Source organism: Festucalex cinctus, chromosome 17 (genome assembly GCF_051991245.1).
Source record: "Festucalex cinctus isolate MCC-2025b chromosome 17, RoL_Fcin_1.0, whole genome shotgun sequence".
Lineage (NCBI taxonomy): Eukaryota > Metazoa > Chordata > Actinopteri > Syngnathiformes > Syngnathidae > Festucalex > Festucalex cinctus.
Window position 1 is genome coordinate 6,582,776 of NC_135427.1, and position 24,427 is coordinate 6,607,202.

A 24,427-nucleotide genomic window follows, 5' to 3' on the forward strand; every position below is an offset into this window, starting at 1 on the left:
TGCCCCCCCCCCCCCCCCCCCCCGCTCACTGGAATGCCTTAAAACCACATTCCCATGTTGGATCAACCGCCTTGATCCACAACAATGGACGCGGAAAGCTCCACATTGTGAAATTTGGAGTCTCCGATGGGGTCGTTGACAGCGTAGCGTTGGTTCGATTCCCACTCAGCGAGGCTGTGAAAGTTTGTCTGTCTCTATATGTGGCATGTGATTGACTGGTGACCTGCGACCTTTCCACTTGCTGGGTCTTGGAGCTGTTTTCATGAGATTTTCAATAAAAGCATATTTTTATCTATCTACTGAACTGTAATTATTCTATTCAAAACAGTTTCAGCAAAATTAGAGATGGAGGAAATTCCTCCACCAGGACTATATGTGATCCCCCCTTGTGAGATCAACAGTGCAGACACATGCAGGTTGTTGTGGACAAAGACGCCCAGTGTCTCTCCTGAGTAGCCGGTGCCAAAATGTGTTTTCCACTGGAGGTGTGCATCAACTCTGAGCTGTTTAAGCATGCAGGAGGACCGTAAACATAACTCTTGTCGGTTTATAACGGCGTTTCGTAGCCTGACGCAAACAACTGAAGTGCATGGCCAGCATTCCTTGAGATAAGCACTAAATTACACGTTTTGTGCTACCTATATGCGTGCTGTCAATGGCGCCTAAATTTGGTCTGAAATTAAAACTGAATTCGTGTAAGTTTTGTGACGTCCTTACCAAATCGATAAAAACGAGTCCGAATTTGGGAAAAACAAAAAAACAAAACAGGGGGTCCTCGAGTTACGACAGCGCTGCTTGTCTCGCTCACTACCTGAGCTAATTTAACGTAGTCTTTGTTTTTGTATCAAATTAAAAAATTATGCCCCACCGTTCGTAACCTCGGAACGTCGTAACCAACCCTTTTTTTTTTTTTTTTAATTAAATTGACCTAGGTATCCTCAAAAGTTTATTTATATTTTCACACTCATAATTGCGAGTATGAGTAAAGTAGTTTTAACAAAGTATTTTGAAACAGGTTCGGTTGTAAAGTGGACTCACCTTGGTTCCGTCGAGTTACTGGCGGGTTCTGCAGGCTGCTGCTCTTCCCCCCCAACTCGCTCCAAAACAAACTTGAGTTTATCCCCTCATTCGCCAACACGCCCACTCGAACTCAGACACACACACGCGCTCTCATGCTTGCTCATCAGTCTGCGCGAGGAAATGGAGGCAGACACGTTATTGTTGCGTTTACATCAGAATAGAATGGCGGTCGAGAACAGCTATTATATCACTGTTGAAAATAATAACAAAAGATGAGTAATTTGACAAGTCAGGCTTGTTGGTTCAAGCTATATTTGTGAGGTTTTAGTACAAGTCAACATACATGTTCGAAACACAATCACAGAATATTCATTTTCCCTTTAAATGCTCAGTTATGTATACGAGGTAATTGTGGAATTTACATTTGACCCCAAATAGGTGATTTTTTTTATTATTATTATTATTTTTTGTAAAATTAAGACTGCTGAATGACAAAAATCACGATTAGACTTTTGCTTTAAACACTGAATAATGCTGAAACAAATGCAGTCAGTGTACATGTTTCCTTGAAGGCTATATTTACACTACAGTGCTTGTTTCAAAGTGACCCAATTCTGTACATTTTGGGTGCCATGGCAGCATAAATGGGGAAAACTATCAATATGAACTAACTTGACATAATCTAAATACTAGGGTAGGATATGTAGGTCACAATACGATAATTAGCACGATATTGTGGGGAGGTTGGCAATATTTAAATAAGATCACTATATTGTACAAAAAGAGCTCATACAAAAAAAAAAAAAAAAAGCACAATATTGTGCTTTTGTACATAACAGCGATGCATATAAACCACCTACAATCTCGAATAATATTGAGGCACTTGCTAATGCAAGCACACATTGATCGCTTCACAAGCAAATTAGGTTCCCCTTCATCTGACAATTAGCATAGATTTGAAACATAGAAGGCCAAAACATCCCTAATGAAAATTAAATTGCACTAATAAACTAGCCACTAGAGGATGCTAGAACTGCACAAATGGAAATCAACCTGACTTTTTTTTAACAGATGTGTTCCTTTTAAATATTGTGAACATGACGACGACGATATTGTGGCACTTTTAATATCACAATATCACAATACTGCCCTTATCGTTACATCCCTACTACAGTACACACATCAGTGATGTCGACACACCATTAAACATGGTCTACATCTGCTAAATTAGAGGCGTCTTATCCTGAAAAAACACCAATTTGCAGATGATGACCCACGAATAGCATAGTTGCCCTTTTCTATCATAGTTTGTATTAAAACAAAACATAAAACCCACTAATGTGCGTCAACATCAGCCACCCGCAATGATTCGTTTTTGTTTTCTGAAAATGTTTCAGATCTCACTACGCTGTTGGGCTAATGATTTGTTACACTTCACTTGCTTTGACTGACGCTTGTGGCGACACTTTTGTGCACTTGGTTTGTTAGACTAACAAAACATTTATTCCAAAACACGATTTATGTTTTCAAAGCGGCAAACACCAACAACAATTGAGCAGCTGAGACAGAGCTGTGAATCAAGTCCCTGAATTGATATGAATATATTAAGACTAGAGAGCGCCTAACGGCGTGAGATGAATCCCTTTTTTAAGTGGCGTAAAAGTGCTTCCTTTCAAAACAGAACATAAAGCTGCCAGTTTACAGTAAACTTTCATCCCCTTCAACATCACCAGTTTGCTATGTCTGGGTATTTTGCTATTTTCTATAAAAATATAATTCCCTAGCATGAATGAAAATATCAAAATGAGGAGATTCCGGACAAAAATATACAAATGAGTGGGGAAAAAAAAGTGGTTATGGAAACCTCTATTTCAGAGGAAATCTACCCCAGTTACACCCCAGTGTGTTTGTGTATATCCTGCTGGTGGCTAATCAAGGTTAATTGAGGCACCTCTTCTCGAGCGCGGAACTGAACCTGTCCATGCTGCCGCTGCGTGACTTGAGAGCTTTGCGGTTCCTGTAGAGTGGCACAGGAAATAATCAAGTATAAACAAACGCTTCATAATGGCAACATGGCATCGTAGAAGTTGTCCTTCCTACTTCGACAGGATGGTGTGAAGCAGTGAGGCGTGATGCTGGGCCAAATAATCCTGCTGGACCGCGTGTTCCAAACACAACAACAGGCCTGGTGTGAGTGGCATCTTTTTCGTCTTCCCTTCTCCCTGATGCACATGAGCAGAAACGGTGGGGAAGTTTCATATATTTAAAAAAATAAATAAAAATAAAAAAGTCCTTGGATATACAGGACTGTCTCAGAAAATTTGAATATTGTGATAAAGTCCATTAATGCCATACATTCTGGATTCATTACAAATCAACTGAAATATTGCAAGTCTTTTATTATTTTTAATATTGCTGACTATGGCTTACAGCTTAAGAAAACTCAGATATCATATCTCAAGTATATTAGAATATTTCCTCAGAACAAGTAAAAAAAAATAATAAGCCATAATCAGCAATATTAAAACAATAAAAGACTTGCAATATTTCAGTTGATTTGTAATGAATCCAGAATGTATGGCATTTTTGCTTATTTAATTGCATTACAGAAAATAATAGACTTTATCACAATATTCTATTTTTCTGAGACAGTCCAGTATTTGTATAAAAGCTACAATTAAAAAAAGTAAAATAAAAATACTGAATACTGAAACAGCAGTTGCAAAACAAATACTAAGTGTTCCTGCTTGTTTTGCCCTCTTGGGGGCAGTGTGGTGCCGTACATCCATGGTGTGCACGCTTACAATGAAAAGAGAAGAAAGTTGCGGTTGAATTCTACTAAAATAACTCGTTTTTCACAAATTGGGAAGAATTTGTCCCTTTGAGTAGTGATATTTTACATGTGGGTGTGTTTCCACAATACTTGTGTGTGAATATTCGCTATTTGGAGGATTATTGCTCCCGAAGTCAACGCAACTTACTGTTAGCATCTGAATGCTTTTAGCATTAGCGCTAGGCTGGCGATAGTTTAAAAACAAAGCACGTTTTGTATTTAAATACACACTGTATGCATTTCGCTTTATCGTGTGTTTTGTTTTACAGTTAACTCCAACTGGAGTGTCATTAAACATCTTAAAGGACGATTAGGGACGGCAGAATCACATTGATTCGCTCCGGGCTAGCTACAAGCTACATGGTGCATTCAGGGTCCTTTCACGACGTAGGGAACTTGTAAATGTGCTGCACCACTCTGCACATTAATCGTTTTTCTTCTATCACCACGTTGATGATCAGGAGAAGCCAAAATGGAAATTGTGATAACATTTTGGTTCATCGTGCAGGCCTATTAGAGAGGAATTCCTTCTCCTCACTGCAACATAAATCATCGATACCCAGAAGGAAGAACTGCAGTTATACATTGAGGAGTCCAATGAGGACCAGCAGTGTGGAGAGGGTGGTGTACGCCTGGAGAGCCGAACCTGAGAGAAGCTTCCTCAACATCATGTCTGCGAGACGGAGACAGATTTTTTATGACAACTTTTCAAAGACAAATATCACCTGTTTCGTTTTCTGACTTACCAAAAGTTTCTAATACTGTCGCCTTGGCCACCGGCACCTCGCTGTACAAAGAAGCCACTTTGAGAAGGACCTCGACGGCTTTGTGTGGATCCAAAATGTTCACCTGGTGCGAGGAAGGGATATTGTCAAGTGTACACAAAATCATGACGTCATTGTTTTTTTTTGTTTTTTTTCCTCCCCCACCTCAGGTAGCAAATGTTTCCTCATTTCTCCCAGCTCAAGAAGCTTTTCAGCAGATGGGCAGTCGAGAAAAGATGAGACGGCTTCCTAAGCTCCCACACAAAACAGACGTTATTTACATGCGCGTAGCTGCCACAATATTAGCTACAACAGGCTGTGTCTTCCTTTACAAAAAAATCATTGTTATTGTGGTAACCAAAATATGAAGACGGTCATCTTACAGGAAAGTGTGATTTCGAAGGACTCTCTTCCTTTGCTGCGGTTCCATTTTCTTTCACAAAGTCTTCTTCGTTGCAACCATTACATCCGTTACTTGCATCGGCGTCCTCATCGTCCTCATCCTGTCCATCATCTTCGTCATCAGCTTCTCCCTCATCATCACTACAACGATCCATTGGGATGAGAATTGCTGACAACAAATGCAATTCCCGCACCGTTTTTTTTTTGTTTTTTTTTACCTGAGTGAGGCCAGCATGTCCCCTTTGTCCTGGCTCTCCAGCACTTCCCTTAGAGCCTCGCAGCCCTCCTCGCCCAGGCAATTGCCTGTCACGGCCGACGTACGGACGCACGAAGACGCACGGGTTATGCGCACTGAAACAAATGACATCGTTCCCTTTTAACGTGTCTAACCGTTCAGATCCACTTTCTCCATGTGAGGCTTGTCCACGAGCGCCTGAGCCACCACGAGGGCCGCTGCCTCTGTGATTTCGCCAAATGACAGATTCAGCTCCTGGAGACAGACATGTCAGACAATGCCTGAAAAGGTGATTCAATTACTTTCTTTTCAAAAATCATTAACGTAACATTTGATTGGTCTAATATCAAGTCATGTTTATGATGTGAAGTGTACTGCTGTATGTTTTATCTATTCATAAATCACATTCAAAACCTATAAACAAGTTATCTATTCAATTCTTTAATGATGCTAACATGAATAAAAACGCAAAGACCGCATCTGAGATTCAAATCCCAAACACCAGAACTGTGACAGATGTGCTAACCACGAGGTCGCCATGCTGCTAGTAGGGATGTAACGACAAGGGCGATATTGTGATATTAAAACTGCCACAATATTGTCGTCGTCATGCTCAATATTTAAAAGGAACACATCTGTTAAAAAAAAAAAAAAAAAAAAGTCAGGTTGATTTCCATTTGTGCAGTTATAGCACCATCTAGTGGCTAGTTTATTAGTGCAATTTAATTTTCATGAGGGATGTTTTGGCCTTCTATTTTTAAAATCGATGCTAATTGTCAGATGAAGGGGAACCTAATTTGCTTGTGAAGCGATCAATGTGTGTTTGCATTAGCAAGTAAGTGCCTCCATATTGTTATTAGAGATTGCAGGTGGTCTATATGCATTGCTGTTATGTACAAAAGCACAATATTGTGCTTTTTTGGTTTGAATTCTTTTTTTTGTTGTTTTTTTTTAACAATATTGTGATAATTTTTAAATATCACCAACCCCCCCACGATATCGTGATAATTCTCGTATCGTGATAATATCGTATCATAATGTTTGGATATCGTTACATCCCTAGTTGCTAGCAATATAAAAATAAAAATTCCAAATGGAAAAGTCTTTTGTAACAAAGATAACATCCAACCTAGTTTGTTCTACCATCCCCGTTTGGAATACAAAATGACACCGATTCCTGAGTTTGCTGTGCTAACCTTGAGGACTGGCAACCCTTCCCTGAGGACCGCCGCCAGGGCGATTGTGCCTTCACAACGGACCAAGCAGTCCCCAAAATTGATCACTTGGATGTTCCTGAGGTGCCCGAGAGCCTGTAAGGGCCAACAGCGGTGTCACGTTTTTTTGCGTAATGCGCGCGTTGGGCGTCAAGGGGACTGACCGACCTGAGCCATAGCCAGCGTTCCCCTCTTTGTGAAGGTGTTGTCGTTGAGGTTGAGCACGCGGAGATCTGCGTTGTGTCGCATGGCCGCAGCTAAAGCCGTCACGCCAGCGTGGTTGATGCCGTTTTGCGGCATGTGGACCTCCTCCAGGCTGCCCATCGTCTGAAGTGTCACGTTTAAAGGAAAAACAAACCATTACTAAAAAGAAAAAACAATGACTGATTGATTAGAGGTGACCACATCTCACACATTTTGAGTAGGAGTGTCTCACATTAGTTATTTCTACGTGAAGCCAATATATCAAAATAGGTGTTTATCACGAAGATATTTTTACCTGAAAGGCCTTGGCCAAGGCACTGGCTCCTTCGTTTTCTAAGCGGTTCCTCCCAGCAACAAATACTCTGAGTCTGAATGGAGTTCCGGCAACCAATGACTGCCTGTGGCACTCCAACAGTGCTTCAGCCAGGATCTACAGATACCACAAAGCACTTTTATTATAAGTTCTGAAGAACAATTCTCATCTTCAAGTGCACCTTTCCTCCTCCGATTCCCATTCCACAATTGTTGAGTCTCAGCTCCCTCAAACTGTGGCAGGTGTCGCTTCTGAGCAGCTGATCGATCCCCTTCACGCCATCTGGTCCGAAAGCATTGTCACTCAAGTCCAGCACGGTCAGACGGGCCCCGGCCATCATTAAGCCACTGCTCAGTGATTTCTGTCGCAAACATACAAACAAAACTTCTTTTTTTTTTTTTTTTTTTTTTTTAAATGTGCTCTTCAGTTCAACTGATACAGAATAATATCTGGAATGTTTGAAAAATAAAGTCATAAATGTGGTGTAAATCAGTCATGAAAAAGGTGAGATTCTCACCAGCGCCACTGGGATTTCAGAGCGTAGTCTTCCAGTGAAAAGGTCGCTCCAGTAACATCTCTTAAAAAAAAAAAAAGAATAACACTGAGTGAGTGAATAACCAAGTCAAAAGTTATTAGTCTTGACAATGTGTACCTGAAGCTGATCTTTGCTTTCCAGTGCCTTGGCAATGGCTCTGGCTGCATCCACACCCAAAGTGTTTCCCTCCAAGCGCAAAACTCTCAAATCCTGTTGCCTTTCGATCTCCTGGACCAGCTCTTCCACTGCAGACGCACGCATTGTCAAGAAATAATACAACAGTGTGCATTCGATTGACATCCATCTCCACTGGCTGGACAAACCCGAGTCTGCGTTGTCCAGTTTAAGCCCCAGGCCTTTATAGCTTAGCTCTCCATCTCCTAAATGGGTCTTGGAAAGAGAATTAACCAGCTGGGCAATGTCGTCTGCAGCCATGGTGTCTTAGGGAGACATTTAAAAACAAGAGTTAGGTCATTGTAGGTAAGTTTTGAACAACCTGAACATACAAATCCGCCAAAGTGGCGTTCAATTGAATAACTAACGTTTCTCGATATTGTTCATGTATATTGTTATGCAGTAATTCTTACTGTTCTTGTATTTTGTTATAAATAAAGCATTAAAAAATAAAATAAAAATAAAAATTAAAAAAACGTACAACTGGCGTTCAGTACAACAGTTACAGCAAAGACGTTCGAACGTGTTAGCTCAATCGATGCTAGCAGGTGCTACTCCGGACTTGTGAACAGCACAAACTAGCTCACAACGTCCTGTTCAACCTTCGCCGAGAAATAATGTGGCGTTATGGTCAGCCACACATCAGCATAGGAAGGCATATGTTTGGGAACAAGAAAAAGAGCTTTACCGCCGACAGCGAATTCCAAGGAAATAGTAGCAAAAACACGCCGACCGGTGAGTGAGAAGCGCGCCGGTTGCTCAGCAAAACGTGTGACGCCCCGTCTTCCGGGTTTTCTTTTTGGTCGTCCTACGTCACACTAGCTGGAAACAAAACACATAAAATAAAATAAACGCTCAATTTCGCAATGTAAACGAGTAATGTAAATACATACATTGTACATAACAGTATAATAATATATTAATATATCTGTATTTTGTTGTCTGTGTGTGGTAAATACGTTTCACTATGACGTCACACACACTTCCGGGTGTCGTCAAGAACGATGCAAGGCTCAATTTTATTATTCTTTTTTACTTACTTTATCTTATTACACATGGTAAAAGCAACACTCAATCAAACATAACAAATTATTTTTTGTTAATCACATTACGGACCGTTAACAAATTAATTTTAGCTCAATACCACGGGCCACAAAAAAAAAAAAAAAAAGGGAAAAAAAGATGACGGGCCGCAAATGGGCCCCTCGCCATAGTTTGGAACACCAGAGTAGAAAATGAGTGACTGAACTCCAAACAGCCTATAAAACGACGCATCTTTGCTGCCCCCTTGTGGCTGCTTTCCGATTGAAACTTGTTGCCATACTGCACTAGCCAAAACAGCTAGTATAAAGGAGGCTAACATTTAGCCAGCAAGCAGTTTAGCATCAGCTGTAGCTCGTAAAAAAAAGGGGGAAAAAAAGAAGCTTGTGCTCGGTCTACAAATCAATGCCAAGAACACCAAATTTACAAATATGCTGCATGTATAGCGATTGCTAGTTGCTGATTTCCTCCAGTCTTTATCGCCAACAACGTTCCGTGGGAAAAAACAGTACTCCGAAAACGCGTGAAACTTCACTGTGGGGTGAGTTGTGACAAAAAAAAAAGGAAGAGAGACTTGACTAATTACACTAGCTAGGTTGCTCCGGTTTCGTTAACTAACCTCTGCTGTTATTTATGAACAACTAAGCCTGCATGCGTCGACATCAAGTTACACGATGCTAACGATCTAAATATGCATCCACTTGTAAAGCGAAGTTTTAACTCGGGTCGCACTCGTTAGCTTTTAGCACGACCAGCGTTAGCAAGTCGAACTATAACCGCGTCTCCCTCTTGATTGCTTTAATGTTAACATCGATCTCGGCAAACCCAACGTTTGATGTCAATTTTGACTTGAGTTTTGTCGGTGCAATGTTCAAGTCAAGCAGGTAATGTCGATTGACGCGAGTTAGCATAACAATGCTAACATCCGGGGCCAATGAACAAAACGTTGCAGTTGTCGACATCAAACATGTCGTTCGTCTTCAATGTATTTTTTATTTTATTTATTTATTTATTTTTAAATGAGGAACGTTAACAATCGCCGTTTGTAATTGAACTAGCGCCGTCATTTCGTTAGCCTGTTTACCGTAGGCCCTGCCGATGCATGGAGCCAACCAGCAATTTTGAAAATATATATATATATATTTTTTGAACAACCATGTAATGCAGAGCACACTGTGACGCAGTCGATTTATGTGGGAATAGTCAGACCATGATGGCAAATGTGATGATAAGCCAAACTTATTTGGTTCCGTCTCCAGGCAATGGAGCCAGATAGACTGAAGCGAAGAGAGGAAATCCAGAAAGCAATGAGTTTTATCCAGTGAGTAAAATAATAGTGGACCTAAATGGAAAATTTATGTATAAAATAGTCAGATGTGTTGCCCCCTTGTTTCAGACCAAAGTGGTGACTTGTAATCTCTTTTTACAGGTCTTCATTGCCTTTTCCAGAACCAGAAAATTATGAGGTTTGATTATCCTCTTCTATGCATTTATTTTTCCTCTTTTTTTTTAAATTTTTTTTTTACATTAATTCCCTAATATAAAGTGTGAGACAGGAGTAAGAAGTACTGAACCCAAGTTGACAATTTTTGAAGGCTTGTGGCATACATTCTATTCTCTCTTGTCGCTGTGTTTTTAATTTCTTTTATGCATTTTTATTTTGCACTTTATGTACAACGTTACGACGACGTTATCTCTGTAGTATTTATAGTGTCTGCTGCTGTTCCGTTTGCTTTCATGGCCTCGTGCAGGCTTTTCTGACCCAACTGGTGTGTAACCTCCTGGACGAGGGCAACTCGTGCTTCCGGCGAGACGGCGATTGGCGTCAGGCGGCCCAGCAGTATGGAGAAGGGATCAGCGTGGCCCGTTACGCCCAGGCTGAAGCCCTCGTCATCCCCCACAAGCTGCTGGAGGGCCTCTACGTCAACAGGGCGGCCGCTTTCTACCAAATTGTGAGGGGAACTGCTTCCCATACTGCTCTTAAAAATTTATTTATTTATTTTTCCTCGCACTCGCCATTTCTTGACAAGCTTATATTGTTTGTTTACAGTTAATTGATGCTTCAGTTGTAGAGCTAACGAGAAAAATACTGCATTTATCCCTATGGTGGGACTAATATCTTGATGCAAGGTTTTCAATAAATCGCGCAGCACTTAACCAAAATGCTTGTTCTTCTGCTCAGAGGGAATTCGAGCGCGGCATTCAGGACTGTGATAGCGCGCTGTTTGTGTCCGAAGGCAGCCGGAAGGCTCTCTACCGCAAGGCGCTCTGCCTGAGAGAATTGGGACGACTCAGAGAGGCGTACGAGTGCGGCACCAAATGTCTGCTCACGGAACCGCATGTACGTTACGTTGTTGATATTTTTTTTGTACCCTGATGGGTGGCAGTTCAGGTAACAGTTGACTATGATTTTTTGTTAGCGGTTATTAGGGTGTGCAATTCTAACTGAATGCCTCGATCTGATTTTTATTAGTGCTGTCAAAGTTAAAGCGTTAACTAATTAATCACAAAAAATGATCGCATTAATCATTGTATTACCACAGATTAATCACACTATTAATTTTGACCGCAGATGATCCTTTTTAGCCGCCAGTGGATGGTTACATGAAAGGTAGCTGTTGGAGTTTGAGCAATAAACGTGCTACAAACATGCATTAAAGTAAAGCATTTAATAAATGTTTACATATGCCGTAGGTCATTTTTTCCCCATTTTAAATTATGCAAATAATTACTTGATTAGAAAAAGCAGGATGAGCGTGTGCATTGGGTATACATTTTTGAAGACGTCCTCATAACATTAAAATGTCGAAAAAATTAACACATAACAGGTGAGCTTCAAATTTAGCAGGCAAAATATGTTGGGGGGGGGGGGGGAAGCTTTTTTAAGTCAGTGATTTATCATGATTAATCAAAATTCTATGATGTGATTAATCTGATTCAAAAAGCTATAGTTTTTCTTCACATTTGGAAGAGGCCTGATTATGATCCGGAAGTGCAACTTGAGAGAAAGAAATCAGAATTGCGTCACTTGGGCTATGCAGTGTAAATATAGCCCACTTGAGTCATTTCATTCTTTCCTTCTGTACTGTTTTTCTTTCTAGGACAGGCAGGTATGTGATCTGGCTCAGGATCTGGCCAATAAGTTGGGCCTTAAGGGCCGTAAAGCTTACATCAGCCAGACTGAGTCCACAGCCACAGAGGGGGAAAGTCTTGACGAGACATCCGCGCCCACTGGGGAGGTTTGTCTTCACGTCGCAGCTTGTTGACGCTTCCTAACCGAGCTAATTGGTTTTCTTTGTTTAGTTGTCTTCCAACGGGATGGAGTCAATGGGTGACATGGGAGCAGGTATGGCAAACTTCCGCCAACACGGATTCCAACCTCGGATCCCCACGTTTATTTCTTGTTATTTTGCGCACCCTCAGCGGATCTGTCCAATGCTCAGTGCATCCCAGCACCCCTGGCCACGCCCATCCCAGTCAGCGACGACCCCTCGGTCCTCACCCCGTGCGCCGACCTGTCGGACAGCCCCGGCAGCCAGTCGCTGCCGCAGATGCCGTACTCGGTCCCCGTGTCGGAACACATGGACGAATGCGGCAGCGGAATCAAGGACGAGCTCGACAGCCTGCTGGATTGCATTCCCAAGAAAGTCAGCGAGGTGGGGCCACGTCGTGCAGGGGTGCCCCAACTACGGCCCCGGGGGCCGTCTGCGGCCCGCCGTCCATTTTTTTTAGTGGCACGCGACATATGCTAAAAATGGCGTTTGACTCAGTTCAAATAAAACAAAAAACAAATGTTTGGAGATGGTCAAAGTAAGAAGGGAGGATGCAGAAAAACAGGTGCTATTAAAAGTTATTTTAGTTAACTAAAACTAACAAAAAAACAATTTCATTGACGAATAAAACTAAAACGAAGATGGAAAAAAAAAAGAAAACTAACTGAAACTACATTTTATGTTTACAAAACTAAAATAAAACTATAATTACAGCAAAAATATCCTTCGGTTTAATCTTTGGTAATTAATTTAATGCATGAGCCTTTTAGTAGATTTATTTTGACATAATCCGGAATAATGACATCGGCACGCCCATTGTGTTTTTTTTGTTTTGTTTTTTAAATGTTGTGCACGAGTAATACACATTAAAAAAAAAAAAACTAAAATTAATATTGAACCTAACTAAACTCATCATTTATTAAATAACAAACTAATACAAAAAACTAACAGAACTACCCTGAAAAATAATTAAAACTAACAAAATTTTAAAAACTAAAATGAAAAATTCCAAAACTGTAATAACCCTACTGCCATATGCCAAATAAATTGGTTTATATACTGTAGCATTTTTCTAAATATGCAAAAGCACAAATAAATGATTTGTACAATTTTTCGGACTAAACACAATTTCTCTTCATAACATGATGTGGCCCTTGCGTCCTTCGGATTTTCTCTACGTGGCCCTCAAATGAAAAAGTTTGGACACCGCTGACGTCGTGCCTTGAAGAGGTTTTTGCTCCGGCTGTTTTATCACACGTCACAGCAATAATTGTTGCAATGTGTCGTCCAGAGTCCCGCAGGCGCCATCCCCACCAACCTTCCCAACACGGCGGTGGGTCTGCGGCCCCCTTACTCGCCCAACCTCCCCGCCCCGCCAGCCCAGCTGGCCCCCACGTTCTTCGGCTCGTCCATCAGCAACATACCGCAACTGGAGCCGTACTCGCCGCTGGCCCAGCGAGACCAGAGCTCCACCCAAGCGCAGGACGCTCTGGGAGGCTTCTCGAGCGGAGCCGCGGATGGGGAGGGCAAAGTCATTTCTGGTGGGCTGGACTCGTTATCAGAGTACGCGCTCCCTGGTGAGTGAAAGTTTTGGCCGAGCAATAGTTCTTACATTACACGTGGATTGTTTTTTTTGTTTTTTTTTCTTGCAACAATGTTGACATCTGACGTGATATTGGCTGCAACAGTTCTCATCACCGTGCGTTTGTGGTCTTTTAAGGGGGACGAGTGTGTCACAGTTTCATCCCTGGGATGCGCAGCCACGGCTCTGCACAAGCAGTGAGTCCAAGCTTATCTACCAAAACTTTTCATTTTCATCTTCTTTGTGAGTGGAACCATTTCATTGGATATATCTTTGTGTTGTTTTTTTTTTCTAGAATGGTCCAGCAGGAACAAACCTGTCCATGCTGTCCAGGAATCCTCTGGCTGGCACACACGAGTTCCGTCAGGCCTGCCATGCCTGTTACAGTCGAATCGGTTAGTCGGGGTTTCGGCGGGTCGTTTACTCATTTGCTCGCAATAACGTGTAAATACGTTTTTTTTTTAATGTTGTAAGTGTCCCAAAGACGTATTTATACGTTTTTTTTTGTTTTGTTTTGTTTTTACGCTAGAGCATTACAGAAGGCTTTGATGCAGCCTCTCAACTGCAAAGAACGGTTGCAGAAATGGTAGTTATTACGCAAATGGCCAGCAGGTGGCAGCAGAGCAAAGGAGATCAACCAGGGCCATGTAGAAGAAATAAAGCTCAATTACAATTTTGAATAGATTTGTGAAAACTGATGGAACTTAGCTCTCTTCTAATGCTAATTGCTGCAAAACGGAAACAGATAGAAACATACTCATGATATGGAGCTTCCTAAAATTTAAGGCCTTAGCTCATTCACTGGCAGCCATTTTCACTGACGCAACCCCCGTCACTTGCGGCTGTTTTTTTGGATTTGGACTGATTTTGCAAGGCCCATAGAATATTGTGTTCTATTGCTATCAAAACATGGAACCTACCCAAAGAAAGATTAGTCTCTTCTTTCATCAAGAAAAAAAAAAAAGTACATTTGTATCTGTTTCCGTTTTGCAGCAATTAGCATTAGAATATAGCCAAGTTTCATCGTTATTCACAAATCTGTTTAGAACTGTGGGGAAATGAGCTGGTTTGCAACATGCCCCTGGTTGATCTCTTATACTCTGCTTCCACCTGCTGGCTGTTTTTAATAATACCATTGCTACCAATGCTTCCCTCGTTCTCTGCAGTTCACAATCTGCATCAAAGCCTTCCGTGTGCTCTAGCATAAAAAAAATATAAATGTATAAATACGTCTTTGGGACACTTAAAACGTTTACAATAAAAAATGTGTATACGTTTTGGGGAGCAAATGAGTTAAATGGCATAAAAAAACAAATTACAATGTCTAGATACATTAAGAATTTAAATACAATTCATGCAAAATCATTGTTATTCGTGCTTTTTCACGTACAATATAGGAAACACAATAAAGTAATATAAAAAAATACTTCATTATGTTCAACAACATGAAACACGAACTGATATAACGTGCGATTACTTTAACTATGGAAATGATGCCAATTAATTCCGATTACCAATTTGTAATTGACTGCCAGCCCAAATCAAACATTCTTTTCCTCTTGCTTGCAGGGCCGCGAGTGATGGACTACAAATACCAGCCCGAAGCAGCGCATCGATGTAAGAGGGACGTCCTGCTGTGTCGCCTCAAAAACGACGACGACCCCACCTGGAAGCGGATTCGGCCCCGGCCTGCACGCAACAACTTCTTAGGGGCCTTCGTACTCTGTAAAGGTGCGCGTTCACGTTTTCATCAATGCGCATTTCGAGAACATACGGGATGTAACGATATTGGCGATATCGTGATATTAAAACTGCCACAATATTGTCGTCGTGTTGACAATATTTAAAAGGAACACATCTGTTAAAAAAAAAAAAATCAGGTTGATTTCCATTTATGCAGTTCTAGCACCCTCTAGTGGCTAGTTTATTAGTGCAATTAAATTTTCATGAGGGATGTTTTGGCCTTCTGTTTAAAATCTGTGCTAATTGTCAGATGAAGGGGAACCTAATTTGCTTGTGAAGCGATCAATGTGCTTGCATTAGTAAGTGCCTCAATATTGTTATTAGAGATTGTAGGTGGTTTATATGCATTGCTGTTATGTACAAAAGCACAATATTCTGCTTTTTTTTTTAGTATGAGGTTTTTTTTTTTTTTTTTTTTTTTGTATACAATATAGTGATCTTTTTTTAAATATTGCCAACCTCCCCACAATATCCTGATATTTATGGTATCGTGACCTTCATGTCGTGATAATATCGCATCGTCCCACTTTTGGTGTCCCCGCAGAGGTCCAGGAACGCCAGGAGTGCCAGTACGGCGAGAACTGTACCTTTGCATACTGCCAGGAGGAAATCGACGTGTGGACGCAGGAGCGGAAGGGCGCGCTGAGCCGGGAGCTGCTCTTTGACCCCCTGGGGAGCACGGAGCGACGCGCGCTCAGCGTCACCAGACTGCTGCAGCTCCACATGGGCATGTTCATGTTCCTCTGTGAGGTGAGAAGGCGCGCCGCTCGTTCTGTTTCGGGAATCCGATATTACAGGAAGTCTTACAAAGTTGTCGTTTCGTTAGGAATGTTTTGATAGTAAGCCCCGCATCATAAGCAAGCGCAGCAAGGAAAACCTGGCGGTGTGTTCCAACCTCACAGCTCGACACCCGTTTGACGACAATAAGTGAGTGCGGGGCTCTTCAAACGTCAGGATCATTTATTTTTTATTTTTTTTGGATTGTACGCCACAAGGATGACGCTCATCGAATTTGATTGCAGGTGCCTGGTGCACGTGGTGCGGTCAGCCAACGTGCGCTACAGCAAGGTGCGGCCCCTCCACCCCCTCTGCCAGTTTGACGTTTGTCGCCACGAGGTTCGCTACGGCTGCCAGCGCGAGGACAGCTGCTCCTTTGCGCACTCGGTCATCGAACTCAAATGTTGGGTGCTTCAACAAGACACTGGTGAGTGGGCAAAGTACACGCCGACTGCTGCCACCTATTGTGATGGATGAGTAATTACACGGTATTCTAGTGAGGCCAAATGGGGTTGGGTCACGTATTGCTCCGCGCTCCCCCCGGGTAGGCCCGCCCACATCATTTGCGAAGGTCTGCCTTAAACTAGGATGCAGTGAAGTTACCATGACGACCAAGGTTGGAGCAAAAGGCATGTAACGGGCTGGTACTTGCGGAAGCAGAGTCCAGTGTTGGAGGGGGAAAAAAAAAAAAGGAAGCACCCAACAAGTCAATTATGGCTGCACAATATATTGAGAAATATCAACATCGCGATATTGGCCCATGCAATATGCATATCGCAAAGACATGCAATAAGTTTCATATGAGATTTGATGATTTTTATCTGAATTTAACCAGTCAGACATTAACTAAAATGCGCACCACCATCCAATAGATCATCGAGAGATAATTACAATTAACTAATACATCGCCTTTGCTTATTTTGCCACGTAAATTTTTTTTTATTATTTCATTAAAAAAAAAATATATATATATATATTAGGGGTGTGAATTGCCTAGTACCTGACGATTCGATTCGTATCACGATTCACAGGTCACGATTCGATTCGATACCGATTAATCCCGATACGAATTTATAAGTCGATTGTTGCGATTTTTTTTCATTCAAATTTAGAAAATACTAATCAGTAAGCTTGTAGAGTGTAAGATTTATATGAAAATGTATTATTTATTTATCTGAAATTTCAGTCTTATAGAGGTTGTAATCTGTTTCATGTTTAAACAGCATTAAAATAAAATATTAAGGCTTAATGTTCCGTTCATATAACATTCTTCCATGCTTAAGGTGTGAATCCTAAAAAAAAAAAAAAAAAAAAAAAAAAAAAAAAAAAAAAAAAATCGATTTTGCCTATTATTGAATCGATTCGAGAATCGTGCGATGTAGTATCGCGATATATCGCCGAATCGATTTTTTTTTAACACCCCTAATATATATATATATATATATATATATATATATATATATATATATATATATAATTAATTTTTGGTACAGTGATACCTCGGCTCACGAACATAATTGGTTCCCAGAAAGTGTTTGTAAGCCGAAAAGTTCTTCTTCCGAACATTTATTTCCCATAAGAAACCATTAAAATGAGAATAATCCGTTCCCAGGTCCCTATAAAACATAATTTTCTACTAAATAAGCCTTAAAACTACACACAAATATACCTTATTTTATGTATAATAAATGTGCTATTGTATTGTAATTAAAGAAATAAATTGTACTGTATAATGTCGTTTTATTTTACTTTGTGATGGTATAGTAGCAATGGTAGACTTACTTCATTCGCGAGCGTTTCGACGCGTCGAGTGTTTATGGAACGGTTGTCGCTCATTCGCACTTTCGTGCTCACCGGAGCGGAGGAGGCGTGTCCCTTGGTGAACAAGGAAGTGGAGCACTTTAGCGAGTCAACAAAAAGTGAGCACCGCCAACTACTTTCACCTCTTTCCTGGGACTAAACAGCCGTGGCACGATTTTCTCCTTTTTTGAGGTACGTGATGGCACTTTCGCTTTTTTTTTAGTGGCGCGAACTCCATTGACTACAATGCAAACGCGCCGCCGAATCGCCGTCCCTCGCTGGTAAGCATTTGGCTTAACACTAGCCTGTGGTGGGGTCTTTTTCGGTCCCATAATAGCAAAAGTACACTCAAAATGTCTATCAAACACAAACCGCGTCCGCACTAAAAGAAAGGGAGTGACGAACTGGGACGCCGTGAGCGTGCGTCAGCTTCTCGTGGCCGCCACCGTGGCGCCGTTCGACCGCGTGGTTTGGTTCGTCCGCCGAAAAGTAGTTCGTCAGCAGAGACGAAATTCTCGCGAATTTAATGTTCGTGAGGCGAAAAGTTTGTGAGCTGAAGCGTTCGTGAGCCGAGGTATCACTGTACATGGTAAATGTCACAATATTGCTATCGTTATATCGCATGTTTTTCCAATAATGTGCAGCCCTAACTGTAACTAAGAATCGATTAACCTATTATGTTTTTGGATGATTTGAAAAATCAGATTTATATATATAAAAAAATAAAATAAAAAAAAAAGTCTCATTAAAGCTTAGATAGCTGATGAAAAGCCAAAAACTGCTACAATGGGTCTGAGTATTTTTTATGTATTTTTTTTTTAAGTGTTTTGTTCCTGATATTTAAAGTTTAATTTTTTTTTAATTTTTTTTTTAAGTTATGAGTTGCATGTGACAAAGGCATGTTTTTTCCCCTTCTTTTTTTTTAATTCCTTTTTTGAATTCCTTGTTTAAAAAAAAAAAAAAAAAAGTTGCGAACCCCTGCTCTCGACGACTGCAAAGATCTGAAAATATTTACTGTTGTGAGGCTGAATTTTTGTTGTTAAAAATTAATAATGGTGATGTGGTAACGGAATATGGGATGTTTTATGCAGCAATAACTGACATTCTGCTCATATTTTCATCAGGCATTACCCATGAAGAGATGGTGCAGGAGTCCAAAAGACATTGGCAGAGATTAGAGCAGAATGCACAGAAGCAGCAAAGGGTACGTTGGAAATATCAACCAGACTTTTGGCGGCGATAATTCAAGACCTTCAACACTTTTTATATTTACCCTTTTGTAATGAACTTCTTCTCTTCCAGCCAATCCACATCCCCCACCCGAGCAGCAGCATGCCTGTCGGAGGAATGGGGGTGGGAGCGGGCGGCGTCGGGGGAGGAGACGGCATCGGCGGGGGCGGCGTCTCCTCTGTGGGAGCGCTCGGCGGCGGCGGCGGCGGCGGGCGGGGCCGCCCGCTCAACCTGAAAATGAAGTTCGTGTGTGGCCAGTGCTGGCGAGAGGGACAGGTGAACGAGCCCGACAAGAACCTCAAGTACTGCACTGCCAAAGCGCGACACAGGTGGGTCCCGCGCTGGATTTTCCCCTGAAACGAGAGACCACGTGACACGGTGAAAATGTGTTTGTTCGCTCGCCAGCTGGACGAAAGAGCGTCGAGTGCTGCTGGTGAAATCCTTTGAGAAGAAGAAGTGGGTTGTCGTTCGGCCGCTCCCTTTCTCCCGCACCTACCCGCAGCAATACGATGTGAGCGCTCCATCCCCGCCCCTCATTTTGGACTCGCCGACATCCAACATGAAACACTAATGCCACCCAGTGGCAGAAAATTATCACAACACAAATCTGACGCTGTTTAGCTAGTTCTATTACAGTTTCTTTGTTAATTAATGGAAGATGTTTACAAATGTTTTCCTTCTGCTGATGTTCATCCAGATGTGCGTGCACGTGATGAAGCAGAAAAAGTGCCACTATATCGGCAACTGCTCGTTTGCCCACAGCCTGGAGGAAAGGGACGTCTGGACGTACATGAAGAACAACAGTTGTAAGCTGCACTTTAGCAAATATGAATCCAGGGGTTTGACTCGCCATCATGTGTTCTGAACATTTCTCCTCCACCGGCAAAAAGCATGGAACCTATCAAAAGAAAAATTTAAAGTCTCTTCTTTCATCAGGAAAAAAAAAAAGTATGTTTCCGTTTTGCAGCATTTAGCATTAGAAGAGAGCTAAGAATCATCAGTTTTCACAAATCTATTCAAGATTATAAGTAATATCTCCTTTGCTCTGCTGGCCGTTTGTGTAATAACTACCATTTCTGCAACAGTTCTTTGCAGTTGAGAGGCTGCATCAAAGTCTTCTGTATGCTCTAGCATAAAAAAAAAAAAAAACGTATAAATACGTCTTTGGGACACTTACAACATAAAAAAACAAAACATATTTATACGTTATTGGGATCAAATGAGTTAACTGATTGTTGTCGCTCCAGTAAGATTGCGCTTGCCCTTTCTCCAGTGAGAGACATGCAGCAGATGTACGAGCTGTGGCTGCAGCTGACCAATCAGAGCAGGCGCACGGACAGCACGGCAGTGACCCCGCCCCCGGAGGACAAGCAGGTTACCATCACGGCGGACTACAGCGAGAGCATGGTGAGTGATTGGCCCACTTCACGTCGCGCGACTCGTGATTTGCAATTATTGCGAGTGCAATTGGCATCGTTATGAAATGTTTTGCTCATGTAAGATGCTCGAAGGTCATTTCATTCAGAGTTGGAACTCGTCTGGGTCTGACATGTTCTCAGCTGATTTGATGTGTGGCTTATAGTGGTGTCACGGATCGGAGCATGGATTTGAGTCACGGATTGGATTGTTTTGTTTTTTTTTTGTTTGTTTTTTTTTTTATCGGCAAAAAAAAATAATATATATATATATATATATATATATATATATATATATATATATATATTGTCTTCATTTATTTTGTAAAACATTTTTTTCCATTAGAATTAATAAATTCAAAATTTCTGTTTAATGTAGTAATAATAATATAATATATATTATTATTGATGATGATTATAATTATTTTATTTTTTATTTATTGTTTATTTTATTTTTTGCAAAAATTGTTTTTGCCCAAATCATCTTCTCATGATGCATATGTTTTTTTTTTTTTTTTAATTTTTAAAAAATGCCTTGTGCGATTATTTTAAGGACTTGGCGACAGATCGGTCTGAATTTGAAAATAAAAAATGTAGTGTTCCTGTCGCCAACATGAAACACTCATGCCGCCAAGTGGCAGAAAATTACCACGACCCAAATCTGACGCAATTTTTCATACCCTTTTTAACTGTTCTAGGTTGTTGTTTTTTTGTTTTTGTTTTGTTTTGTTTTTTTGTTTTTTTACTTCAGGCAACTATGAATTACTAAATAATACAACTACCAATAAACTAAAATATTTTCATTGGGTTACCATATTTGTCCACATGTTGCGTATCATTCCAGGGAGGCCGGCGGTTGTCGGACGGGGACGACCTCTGAGACTTGAAGCCTATCGTTGGCCGCCGGACCAGCTGGCCATACCGACGACCGGAGCAGCCCGTCGTCTCGCCGTTTGCATCTCTTGCCTTGTGGAAGCTGATGTAAACGCAATACACACACTTTTTACACAACACAACCGGCCACCAATCTCACTTTGAAGAAGCTTCCTTTTGTTTCGGTTCCCCTCCGTCAGGATGCGTTTAGTAATAGCCGCAAGTACGCCGGGACCGAAAATGTGTCCGCCAGACGCCTCCCTCGTTTTGTTTTGAATCCTCGCAGCACCAAAGCAAAAAAACCTCGAATGGAGCGCGCTGGCCGCGGTTCTTAACGTTTTGCTTGGCAAACAATGGAAACGTCTGTTGACCTTTTCAACTCGATAGTGCCAAAAGAAAAGAAAACTCCACGTGCTGTTGGGTTAATCGACACCCGAGTTAGCGTTAGCTAAAACGGGGGTCTGGTGGACCAAAGCCATCTCGCTCTACCGGTCCGTTTTCGAGTTGTACTTCCTCGTTTATATTGTCTGCCATATTGGCAGAGCATTTTGAATGTTACGCCTTGAAAATGGGGGGAGGGGAAATCGATTTTAGTATGCAAGAAAATCACGAGCTGAAACGATGTTTTCTCTCCTCTTTCCCCACATTCTTTTTGAGAGGTGGCTGCATCACGCGCACATGAATTATTTGTTTGATGTAACGGAATATAAACAAGTGAGTCCCGGTTTAAGAAATAAATAACCTCAAGTGGACTGAATAAGTGTCAATGCTGCCGCCGTGCAGAAGATTTCTGTTGAATTTAATTAAGAAGAAAGGAAAGGGAAAAAAAAGTCAGACTAAGATGAACACATGAATTTGAGCGATTGAATGGAATTAAGAATATATTTCCTTGTGTTATATTATTGAAGCTAATTTGAAAGTAAAGGCAAGTTGATACGTCTCCAGTCCGACTGCGGTTGTTCATTTCGAACATCAACTGGTCCTGATGGCTAAAAGACGACTTTTATTTTCATTTTTTGTTCCCGTGCCTATGAGCAAAACGCACGCACATACACACAAATACACAAGCAGGAGAAGCCGCCTGCCATCTCATTCAAGCCTTTAATGCAAACGCACACCTACACAAATGCAATCATGTCTATATTGAGCTCACACATATTTACATATAATGCTATACTACTAATAATAATGGATAACTTAGCAATCAAGCGTAATAAATATATAACCAGAAAACTGTATTGATTACATAGAACTTTCTGTTATTGAGGCATTGCAATATGAAATGTATCGCTGAACTAGATGACTTAATAGTGATTTCAGAACAAGTATTATTCTTTTTCTTTCTTTTATTTTTTAACGTTGTCAATTTTCCTTCTGTGTGGGCTGTTCCGGACGAATGAGCGGGTTGCAGCTTAAAAATGGACGGAATGAGACTTGACTTGACTTGCATTAGCATGACTTGGCTCATCTGGAACAGCCCACCATTTTAGCTTCTTTGAGGAATCCTATTATTACTACTACTACTCTTAGTATTATGAATATGACAATGATTGACTAGTTCTCTTCTATATGCTATTGATGATATGTATGTTTTATTGCAATGTATACCTATATATATGTATCCAACTATCCATGTATGAATATAATACTGGTTAAATACGCGTCCGTGTATGTGGGGGAGGCAGACGACAAAATGGTCGCCCTATTGCCGCAATCTGTCCACGCGGGCATTAAGATGGCCGCTTGAATATTGCTAACGTTACCTGCGGCGCCATTTTGGCCCGCAGCGACTTCGCCAGGCAAGAAGTCGATCTGAGAATCATACACGGATGCTGATATACTCCTGCATAGCGCCTTATTTGATATAGTACACCTATAAAAATGATACATACCCTTATTGTATAACCCTGCTTACTATATACAGTACACTATATGATACCTGATAACCTATTATAGTACGTAAGCACCCCAGTAAGGTAATTTAGATAAGTGATGGTGGAGCTGTTTTTAGAGGCTTGGCAGATTTGAACCACACCTTCCTATATTTTAGTTGATCATATTAATTCATATGCCTTTTTCAAGTTGACGGCACTGCTGGTTAAATGATTTTTGTTTTCATATATACCCATTTTTGCCTATTGAAATGTTTATTTCGACAAAAGAAGGTTGTGTGTTTGTCTTTGACATCTCGCCAAGCCACAGTATGAACTTCACTGCTATTCGCGTTACCAACCACCACCTTCCCCCTTTTCATTTAATTCCTGGTCACCGACAGAGCCCAAATTCAATCACGTCGTTCAGTTTGAAGAAATCATTGGTTATTTGAATTAATTTCAACAATCAGAAGAAACCAGGGTTGTAAAGTGGACAAATAAGGCCTCTCGTTTTGTACTGTATTTTTTTATTTTTTTTTTTAATCATTACATTTGGTTTTCTTGTTTTTATGTTTTATTGACTTTGTTTTCTATCCTCCCTGGTTGGAAGTTAATAAATACTCAAGTGGACCAAATCTCTTGAAAGCATTTAATAAACACTTTTAGAAAAAAACGAGTGTGTTCCTTTTTTGTATTTTCATCATTATTGTTTGTACCATGTCTAACTTTGGAGGACTTTAACGCTTTCACATAAGTAAAGAATTTTTTTTTTTTTTTTTTTTTTTTTTTTTTTTTTTTTACATAAGTAAAGAATATGTGCATGTGTTTATCTGTTATCGTTCGGAAAAAATACAAATGAAGTGAGAAAACATGCTAAACCAGTCCAAGGGTGACGTCACGAAGGGTGCTGACGCTTGTCTCGGCTCATTAGTTCACTTTACACAAGCAAATGAGACATTTTAGATACGTCTTAGTGGTGGTGATGCTTATTGCACGATTAAGCTTCAGTTGTGTTGTGTACAAGCAACACTTTTAACAATTTATGCAACCAAGCGTGTCTGGGTTTTTTTTTTCTCTCTTTTCTTTAAGTAACACCGACACAGTTTTGCGATTGGCCGCCTCTTTG

The 24,427-nt window shown here is 40.9% G+C and overlaps 2 protein-coding genes across 7 annotated transcripts; one reads left to right on the forward strand and one right to left on the reverse strand.

Moving 5' to 3' along the window:
- Positions 1-32: 32 nt before the first annotated feature.
- Positions 33-19,312, reverse strand: rangap1b (Ran GTPase activating protein 1b). Of its 6 annotated transcripts, none has more exons than XM_077502196.1 (17): positions 19,183-19,312; positions 8,383-8,516; positions 7,844-7,960; positions 7,638-7,765; positions 7,503-7,562; positions 7,167-7,346; positions 6,968-7,102; positions 6,637-6,795; positions 6,451-6,564; positions 5,410-5,509; positions 5,238-5,322; positions 5,001-5,160; positions 4,783-4,866; positions 4,600-4,702; positions 4,438-4,526; positions 3,121-3,242; positions 33-3,037 (listed from the first exon to the last, which is right to left on the reverse strand). In XM_077502196.1, exons 3-17 carry the CDS (start codon positions 7,953-7,955, stop codon positions 2,959-2,961), a joined length of 1,710 nt encoding a protein of 569 aa, XP_077358322.1. In that variant the 5' UTR covers positions 7,956-7,960; positions 8,383-8,516; positions 19,183-19,312; the 3' UTR covers positions 33-2,958. The 6 variants fall into 6 exon arrangements, with proteins under 6 accessions (XP_077358322.1, XP_077358321.1, XP_077358319.1 ...); XM_077502195.1 differs by lacking the exon at positions 19,183-19,312 and adding an exon at positions 9,355-9,848; XM_077502193.1 differs by lacking the exon at positions 19,183-19,312 and adding an exon at positions 8,588-9,848.
- zc3h7bb (zinc finger CCCH-type containing 7Bb) lies at positions 8,969-23,968 on the forward strand. Its single transcript, XM_077502187.1, has 21 exons — positions 8,969-9,276; positions 9,995-10,056; positions 10,165-10,201; positions 10,487-10,687; positions 10,918-11,076; positions 11,837-11,974; positions 12,039-12,081; positions 12,159-12,391; positions 13,299-13,584; positions 13,728-13,786; positions 13,885-13,984; positions 15,159-15,320; positions 15,877-16,082; positions 16,159-16,259; positions 16,355-16,536; positions 19,034-19,113; positions 19,212-19,468; positions 19,545-19,650; positions 19,837-19,945; positions 20,413-20,546; positions 21,399-23,968. The coding sequence occupies exons 2-21, from the start codon at positions 9,998-10,000 to the stop codon at positions 21,432-21,434; spliced, it is 2,688 nt and encodes an 895-aa protein (XP_077358313.1). The 5' UTR covers positions 8,969-9,276; positions 9,995-9,997; the 3' UTR covers positions 21,435-23,968.
- The last annotated feature ends 459 nt before the right edge of the window (positions 23,969-24,427 follow it).

Excerpts from the sequence above, each read along its gene's own strand:
- rangap1b (XM_077502196.1), bottom strand. The coding sequence starts at position 7,955 with ATGGCTGCAGACGACATTGCCCAGCTGGTTAATTCTCTTTCCAAGACC. Across the intron at positions 6,796-6,967 it reads CCTTGGCCAAGGCCTTTCAG|ACGATGGGCAGCCTGGAGGA; the intron begins GTAAAAATATCT and ends GTGACACTTCAG. Across the intron at positions 4,867-5,000 it reads CTTCGAAATCACACTTTCCT|GAAGCCGTCTCATCTTTTCT; the intron begins GTAAGATGACCG and ends GTGGGAGCTTAG.
- zc3h7bb (XM_077502187.1), top strand. The coding sequence starts at position 9,998 with ATGGAGCCAGATAGACTGAAGCGAAGAGAGGAAATCCAGAAAGCAATG. Across the intron at positions 16,083-16,158 it reads TGTTCATGTTCCTCTGTGAG|GAATGTTTTGATAGTAAGCC; the intron begins GTGAGAAGGCGC and ends TCGTTTCGTTAG. Across the intron at positions 19,946-20,412 it reads GTACATGAAGAACAACAGTT|TGAGAGACATGCAGCAGATG; the intron begins GTAAGCTGCACT and ends CCCTTTCTCCAG.